This window comes from Corapipo altera, unplaced genomic scaffold (genome assembly GCF_003945725.1).
Source record: "Corapipo altera isolate COAL_440 unplaced genomic scaffold, ASM394572v1 22b, whole genome shotgun sequence".
Taxonomy (NCBI): domain Eukaryota; kingdom Metazoa; phylum Chordata; class Aves; order Passeriformes; family Pipridae; genus Corapipo; species Corapipo altera.
The window spans coordinates 18,992,900-19,002,160 of record NW_020884876.1 but is presented as its reverse complement, the minus strand read 5'-3'; the positions used below and the strand labels follow the sequence as shown (position 1 = coordinate 19,002,160).

Sequence of the window (9,261 nt, the reverse complement as noted above, 5' to 3'; positions counted from 1 at the left end):
CCGCCAAAGGACATCTGCTATGACGCTTTTGTCTCCTACAGTGAGAATGACTCCGACTGGGTGGAAAACATAATGGTGCGGGAGCTGGAGCAGGCCTGCCCTCCCTTTCGCCTCTGCCTCCATAAGCGGGACTTTGTGCCTGGGAAATGGATTGTGGACAACATCATTGACTCCATTGAGAAGAGCCACAAAACGCTCTTTGTGCTGTCTGAGCACTTTGTGCAGAGCGAGTGGTGCAAATACGAGCTGGACTTCTCACATTTCCGCCTCTTTGATGAGAACAACGATGCGGTGATTCTTGTCCTCCTGGAGCCCATCCAGAGCAAAACGATTCCCAAGAGGTTCTGCAAGCTGCGGAAGATCATGAACACAAAGACCTACCTGGAGTGGCCTCTTGAAGAAGAGCAGCAGCAGATGTTTTGGTTTAATTTGAAAATAGCTCTAAAATCCTAGACAGATTGTATATATTGTAAATATACTCTGGAATTTCTTCCCTTGCCCTTTTGTCCCATCAATTATCTGCATCTCAAGAACAGAGAGCTGAGCTACTGCAAATTCTAACACTTGCTGTGAGATTATTTTCTTTATGTAGCCATGGTTCTGAATTGTTTTACTGGTTTGGGCTGGAATAGAGTTAATTTTCTTCATAGTTCCTTCTTTGGTTCTGTGGTTTGTATTTGTCACCAAAACAGCCTTCATAGCACAGGGGCATTCTAGTTATTGCTCAACAGTGCTTGTGCAGAATCAAAGTCTTTTCTGTTTCTCATGCTGTCTTACCAGCAAGTAGGATGGGGGTGCATCATAATTTGAGAGGGGATGCAGCTGGGACAGCTGATCCCAGGTGACCAAAGGGATGTCCCATACTATAATGTCGTGCCCCGTGACTTCATGCTCAACAATAGAAGCTGTGGGAAAGAAAGAGTAAGGGAGGATATGTGGAGTTGTGTTTGCCTTCCCAAGTAACTGTTCTGTGGGATGTAGTCCAGCTTTCATGGCAATGGCTAAACGTTTCCCTGCTGATTGGAAGTAGTGAATTAATTCCTTGTTTTGCTTTGCTTGTGAGAACAGCTTTTGCTTTACCTGCTGAACTGTGTTCATCTCAATCCATGAGTTTTCTCACTTTCACCCTTCAGATTTTCTTCCCTGTTCCACTGTGGGGAGAATGAATGAGTTGGCTGTGTGGTGCTGAGCTGCCTTCTGAGGTTAAACCACAATAGTTATCTACATATGTTAATCAGCAGTATTAGCAAAAGCTGTTTCATTTAAATATTAAATGATGAATAGTTGTTTAGATATACAGCTATGTAGTTTATATGTCTTTATCTTTGCTAAAGTTTTAGGAGAGAACCTGCCTAGCCAAGGGCTTTTCTGCATTCTGCGTATAAACCACTTCTAATCAAATGTTATAAAATTCAGTTTGTGCTTCAAAGATTTTTGTTCTAGCTCTCCTAGTCAGTGGATCTAAGGACTGATTCTCAGTATTTCATAATCACTGTAAGTTAAATGACCAGATCTCCTGAGGATTGTGGCTGCAAGGCTGAATGTTAAAATGCACTTTATCACTGAAGTTCTTGTAGCGTATATGTTCAATGGCAGACAACTTCCTTGGTGAAAGACATCTATGGAGGATGATTTCTCTCTAGTTTCATTGTATCATATGCGACAATAGATGCTTCAGAGTAGGGTTCAAATCCTCTTCTGACTTGCACAAATGGAGTTTAGGCTATTTTCAGCTAGAATGTGGGAAACATTAATATATATATGTAGTCTTTGAATCCAACACCACATTCCTCTCTTTGTTCAGTAACCTTAACACAGGCAGAAAAAGTGTGTTTCCTACCTTTCTGCTCTCTCTGTAAATGTAGTCTGCAAAACTAGAGGCGTAGAGAACATCCCACCCAGGACATTGCATTTGCCGTCAACTGGGGCCACATTTTCTTGAGAAGATTACTGGGACAAGGGCCATAATTTCTGGAAAAGCGGAATAAACAGGAGACTGTGGCACCAAACTCAACCTTCAGAGACGATTTAAAAAGAAAGGGGTGTGTTTGGTGATAGTTGCCTTGCAGCCACAGGAAATTTCAGATGAACCCTAATATCTTGAACCTCGCAGGCCAGAGGGACAATTACCTTCTATATCAATTCAGGTTTAGTCACAGCGCAGGACATTTCCAGGCATCTGCAGAAGTAAGTATTAAAAGCCTTTAAATGGAAACACGTAAAACACTTGGCTGTATCTATGATGAGATCACGTCCAAGTTAGTGTTTTTATTGCTGTGTTTTGACCTTGAGCATCTAATGTGGTACAAAAACTCTGTTCAAACACCTCAATATTTGTAACTGAGTTGGGTGCATTGGAAGTTTCCTCTCACAGGTGGTGAGAGGAAACCTGTCATGTTATTGCTTTTAGAAAGTTCTCTGCACAGCCAAAGTGTCAGTGAGAGGAGAAGTACCCCTGTTTTTTGCTAGCTGTTGGGAAGGCTGAGGACACACTATTACACCCGCAGTTAGGCAACTCCAACAGTGCAACAAAAATCAACAGCTTATTTACTTGCATTTTTGCATTTATGAATACAAGCATAACACATAATAAGAATTATTAACTTTGTTATTTCATCTAAGCTAACAAAGCCACCTTCTTTCTATGTACTCAAGATTTGTTCTTTCTTTCATTTACCTCGGGTTTTTTAACGGCATAATTTCCTATTTTTACCATCTAAACCTTACCTTCATCTGCAGATGGCTTCACACGATCTCTGCTTTTTTCTCATCTATATGTTAAAGTGTAAGTTAAGCTAGTGTGGATCTCTGATTTCTAATAACAATGTAAAGATTCTTAAAATACTGACCATGTTTAATTTGAGTTCAAAAGCTACTTCTGCTAGTATCTCATTCATTCTAAGAAATAACTCTATTACTTTCCTAGCACATGCTTACATTTAAAAGCATAAACTTCTTTTAGTTCTTACTTTGAGAAAAAAAATATGTTTTTATAGCACGCTGTACAGACTTACTGTAATGCAAAAAGAGGCACTGTCCTGCAAAAGGGTTTCTAGCACACCAGAGTTCCACTAATTGCTACTTTCTGTAGTCTTTTAAAATTAAGTACAGAATATGCATATTATTGTAGACAGATAAATATCCAACACTTTAAATTCTCACTAATTATCTGAGTCCTATTTTAGAACCGGTGAGTAATTAATGCCTTGGATGATGTCTATAACAATAAATTGCAAGCCACCAAATAGCAGAGCCAGTCCAGAAGTTTTCCACACAATACTTGTGTGTTCCCACATAATCTGTCGACAATGAAACCGGAGAGAAAATCCAACAACAGGTAAATCCTGGTATTTTTCTCAGTCAGAATCAAACAAAAAATATTGGGTTAAATTTTTGAAACATTCTTTTTTTTTTTTCCAACTCTCATAATTTACTCCCTTTTTTATAAATGTAAGGTTAAAATTAAATATCCTCCTCACATATGACTAAAATAGGCTCCAAAAAAGTAAGCCAAACCTTGCTTCCACTCAAGCAATTTTCTACATACACAGCAGCAGATCTTTAACTATTATATTATTTGCTAAAGGAAAAATGCCATTTACTAATTACAAAGAAAGGAGGAGGGGAAAAACACTGGTTCTGAAAATTGATTATATCAATGTTGTTACTTTGTTAAAGAGCAAAATCCACTGCATGATCTTCGTAAAACTGAAATTTATGTTCTTTAAAGTGTTCCTCTCATTATAAAAATTATTTCTGGATGTCTTAAAATCAAGAAGGAAAATATATATGCACTTTTTTTTCCTAGCTTGCTTGGGATTCTAGATAAGATAAAGGGAAACAGAGTTATTATATTCCCTAAATATAATTGTTTCTTAATAATAATTGGTTTTCTATTCATTTAATGTGGCCATCTCATCCCTCCACTGCAGATCAAAACAAGAATTAGTAAGTAATCAGGCTATGGTTTAGAAAATCCAAATCAAAAGCACACTTGTTACAGAGAGGGTATGGGTTACTTAACATCCTCTTCAAATCAATTTTCTCAGGGTAGCATGGGCGACTTTGGTTCTTGCCAACAGTGCACCGACTATAGATGCAGGATTCATGAAACCTGGTATAAGGTGTATTGTTAAGGAATCTTTCAAACACAAGAAAGGCCCAGTGCTTACATCTGCAAACCCAGTCAAACCATCAACAGACAATTTAATGGCTGAGTAGAGATACTGCCTTGTTTTATAACCAAGCAGTTTCAAATTTCTTAAAATACTTAGACTATTGAGAATTATTTTAAGGCTGAATCTAATATCCTGATCATCCAGACTGGTCTTCATATTTTCCATCTCGAAAAAGTCAAGATACTTTTATGAACTGCAGAAGTGGGTGATGAGTAACATTGTTCCAGCAGTTATGCGATAGTTTCATTTTAGCTTCTGGAATGCAAAATGCTGAGTTTTTTGTTATCCCTGAGTATGAGTCAGTGGGTTTTCTGTCAGGCTGTAGGGTACATGCCATTGTTTGAGAGGGATTTCACATCTGCCTTAAAACTACCCAGCAAACACAGCCCCAGGCACAGCTGGAGGAAATCCTCTGCACTACACAAGAGGGGAGCCTGAATCAGCAGACCTGACTGATGGGTCAGCATGCCTGGTCTAACATCCTGACAGGCACACCCACAAAGACTGTGCACCAAGTACCTGAAAGGTGGATTTAGGCCCAAAACTGTAAGATTACAGCCACTCTTGCATCAGCTTGTCTGTCATAAGTCCGCATGGCATCAACTTGTGTCACAGAACTGAAAAATAGTTTGTGTTCCTGTTTTTACCTTTGTGCTGTGCTGTTTCTGAACATGGTTTTGGTTCCCTTTTTTCTCAGTACTTATTGTAGTTATTATTTTTTAATGCAGCATAAAAGAGGATAAAACAACAGTTTTGCAATTATATGGAAAGGATATCCATGATTACAGGACAGCTGTTAGGTATTTTCAGTGATTCCTTCTTTGTTTATATCCACAAAGACTTTCTGCCAACAGACTGCACAGATGTCATTGGGTAAATTTTTGTTGTTATGCCACTGATGTAAAACTGTCAAGATCAAATTTACAGGAAAAAAAAGGAGCCAAAACCCAACAAAATATTTGCTTAGAGTCAAGGGTACCTAAACACATTTTAACTGCCATGAAAGATAAGGACAGCATGAAAATGACTACAGCTGTCTTGGTTTACTAGTGCCAGAATGCACAGCTACCAAGGAGTAATTAGAATCTTATTGCTGATGCAAGAACTTTAGCAATCGTCTGCTTGATATTAAGTAACTAGACATAAGATGATTATGTCAGCAGAATTCTCTTATTTGAAAGGGGAACATAGGAGGACACAAAAAGCAACAGACAAGAAGAGTCTTTCAGAGACTTTGGGGAAGGAAGAAACTTGCCTTCTTATGGTAGTTAGGAAAATTATGCCATCTCTTGCACATAGGGATCTGCCTGTTGGAAACACCAGATCAGGCCTGGCATATGTCAATAGCTCCTACATTAAGAGTGTTCTCCTAATAAGATTGATGAGGGAGTTCAATAGTTTGCCCATGGCATGAGAGTGGCTCTTCTTAAGGAAAAGAGAGGGTTTTTACTGCAAGAATATCCAGTACTCTTACTCTGGGTTCTCATCAACCCAGGGACACAAGACATTCAAGAGCTCGCTTTCAGTCCTTGCAAGTGGTATCTGGGGCAATGTACCCTGGCACTTAGAGCAATGGTGGAAGCCATGTAGTCAGAATAAATCTCTGCAAAGTCTCTTCCCATCGGTCCCATGGTACAACACATAAAAAAGCAGTGTTGCAGCAATATCCACGGAGTCATCAGACTCTTTTCTGTCATAAAACCATAAAAGATTACTTGTGTGAATGTGTTCTTTACCAAAACTTTTGCCTGGGTAGAATGTGAATTTTCTTTATGTTTGTCCAGGATTTCTGTCTGACTAGCAGCCCACTCAGAGCTACTGTACTGGACTCAGTTCGGTGTGCCATCTGACCAGAAATTCCAGGGATTCCTCAAGAGCACATAGATCAACCACATAATGTGTCTTCTGTAAGTCCAACACTTCTTGGAGGTATTGCAGATATTGCAGATATATAAATCAGCTGTTCCTTTAAATGTGAGATTTATTGCCCATACATTGTATAGTCAATTAATCCAAAAGCACATAGCTCTGATGAAAAATTCTTGGCAGAAACTTAACATTCTCATGTTACTAATATTGTTCAGTTTTATTCTGTTGAAGTATTTTATTTAACCAGCTAAATTCCCCCACAAATGTATTTTGAAGATATAACTACAAAATTTGTTAGCTCTAATTTAGAGGTTCTCACTTTGTGTCCTCTAGCAGCAGAAATGACAAGTTTTTTTTAGTGTTGAAAAGCTCCAGTTCAATGAGTATTTGGTAGCCAGGTTTTAGTCTCCTAAGACCTGTTACACATAACACACACACTCTCAGAGAGTTGACAAGAGATGCTAACACTTTTGCAGACTCTTATTGGTTTAGGGGGCTTGGGGATAGGGGATTAAATACCACTTGCTGCATTTTAGCAAAAATTTTATTCTGAGGAATTTTATTCAGGAGGACATGGGGCCCTTTCAGCTACAGAAACTTAACATTTCTTTGACTGGCATGTTACACCTTTTGAGATTTGGCTGATTCTTCTGCTTCTGCAAAACAATGCAATAAATCCAACTGTTCTGTATAATAAGACTAAATAAAGTTCCTTTCTGTAAGAAAATGTGTCAGCTTGGCCTACCCATTGCAAAGCTGAGTAGCTGTGGCTCCAAAAGCAGTTCATAATCTGCTTTCAACACTGCTGGTTGTCAACCATATTCATACTTTAAGTATGAGGACACTTGCTGCTGCAAAAGAAGATGAAACTAACCTGCAGTTTGAAGGAAACAGGAGCTCACTGGAGTAAAAATCTTTGTCTTTGGCAATAGTCAAAATGAAAAAAAACCACCCCCACAAGCAACAGTATAGCCTGCTAGAGTGAGAAATCATGATTATAAGAAAGAATTGTAATGTGGTTTTGATATGAAAGTACTTATTTATTTTTAACCATTATGTCAAGCCTTTTTATGTCTCATCTCCTTCAGATGCATAAATGGAGAACTGGAGACTAGCTCAGAAGTTGTGGAATTAAATGAGCTGTACAAAGTTTAAGGGTTTTCCTCTTCTCTTTTCACATCACAAATACAAGTTGTAAAATGGCTAAATATCAAAATTCAGATCAGCAATAAAAAAACCCCAAAATAAGTAAGAGGACCTACAGCTACACAATGTAAAAGGGTTTCATATGTAGAGGTAGGTGGTGAAGAGATCAGCCTGCTACATACAGAGTAAAATCTATCAAATAGAAAATCCTAACAGTTGCCAGTTCCAATTTTACCTGAAGTTACCTACCTAAAGAATAAATTAAATAATAAACATTATGGCTAGATAACCCCCAATTCCAGTTGCATAACTCAGTTTATAGATCAGGAGGAACCTTTTGCATGTCATATTTAATATACACATATTTAGAGGAACTTATTCATACTGTAGTTGGAAGATCTCTTCAAATTCAACAGCTAATGGCCTTTCTTGTAATTTGTTTCAGGGAAATTCTTATTTGCTCTTCTTCTTCCCTTTAGAAAACAAAACTAAAAAAAACCCCTAATACAAGGCAAAAACAATAGAGAAAAGGACGTACTATGGTGTTCTTCCCAAGAGAGGCTTGTGGACTACTCTGAAAGTGATGTAATTGTAATAATTGAGAGCATTTCTCACAGGGATAGGGATCTCCACCAGCAAACGTCGATGGTGAGATAAAGAGAAACAACCCACACTTGCAGCAGTGTGACTAACTGTTTGGCAAAACTGAGACAGTTATTTCAAAGTTATAACATCCTATGGTTCCATTTTGCGTGGTTAGGTTTGAATAACAGATTGTAAAACTGTAAAACTCAGACATAAAATGCTACTTTTACAGCATCTGACCCAGGAGAGCCTGTGACTCTAGAATGTTAGTCCGTCTTGCACCCTCTAAATAATCAGTAAACCAAATGTAGTAAATGGCTATAACACCTAGGTACAACTCATCAGACCCCTCACATCCTATCCTTAGAAAATTAAATTGTCTATTGATAGAATTAATGCTACCAAAAAAAAAATTGAAGTTTGTTTTGAGACTCAAATTACATGTGGTGACCACACGGCTAAGGCTTTGGGAGCAAGTTTTCTGAAACTGGTGGAGGCAGTTTGCTCTTTAAGCCTTAGAACTGCTCTTATGAACTTTCAGGAAGGTACATTTGGCTGCGCTGCTTTGGGATGCCACTTGAGTACATAACCACACTACTAAAGGATTTTCTTAACAACTCTTTCTTCAGCACAAAATACTGTAGCTTAAACCTTTAAACCCTTTTTTTCTAAATGAAATTATATCAAACTCAATACATATATTTGCTTGAGTTGCCAACAGTGATTAAAGATTCTACTTTTTTTCCAATAGACAAATATTTGACACCCACTGAAGGGTCAAAACCTCTGTAATGTGAGTTCTCTCTGTGATCACATTAATAAACCATGGATTTGGGATTGTGGAAGCCTGATGATGACTGCAAGATAATGCAAGACTGCCCTTAGCATGTGTTTTTAGAGTTAACTCCTACATCTTTACATAAAAGTTACTAAAAATAATAATAAAAAAAACCTGTGAGGGGACATGGTTTTAAAATTTATGTTTGGTGTGGTGCAGGTGGATTTTTTTAAAAGCAAACAAAATGTACAATTCACCTAGAGTAAAAGGCTATTTCTGTGAAAGATTAATCTCTTTCCTTAATCCAAAAAGTAGAATTCTGAAGGAATGTGCATTACTCCCTGTGAAACTTGACACAGTTTTGCTACAAACTTTCAACTGAAGGAGGACTCAATTCTTCTTCTCTTAAGAGAAAAAGAGAAACCCTCAAAAAAAATTCCCCCAAACCCCAGAAAGCATGCAACTATTGAACAAACTGGTATTTTGCAATATAAGTTTAAATAAATTAACAAAAGATTAACTTACAGAAGATAATGACACAGTACCATTAGATCAATGTTATGCATTTCTCCACCCTGCAGCCCTGACTTTAGGGGTGTCTGTGACCATAAAAGTGACAGAGCTCCTTCTATGCCATGCAGCCCTTCTGGTATGCACAGGTCAGTGGTCTCTACACATCCCTAAATGAGGAGCCTGATGGCTCCA

General features: G+C 38.1%; 1 protein-coding gene across 1 annotated transcript in view; it reads left to right on the top strand.

Annotated features, from left to right (window-relative positions):
• The window catches only part of TLR2 (toll like receptor 2), a 16,827-nt gene extending 13,134 nt beyond the window's left edge, over positions 1–3,693 (top strand). The window contains 1 exon segment of the mRNA XM_027636040.1: positions 1–3,693. This exon segment is cut by the window's left edge and continues 13 nt beyond it. Coding sequence (XP_027491841.1) covers positions 1–453 — 453 coding nt within the window. The 3' untranslated portion in view covers positions 454–3,693.
• The last annotated feature ends 5,568 nt before the right edge of the window (positions 3,694–9,261 follow it).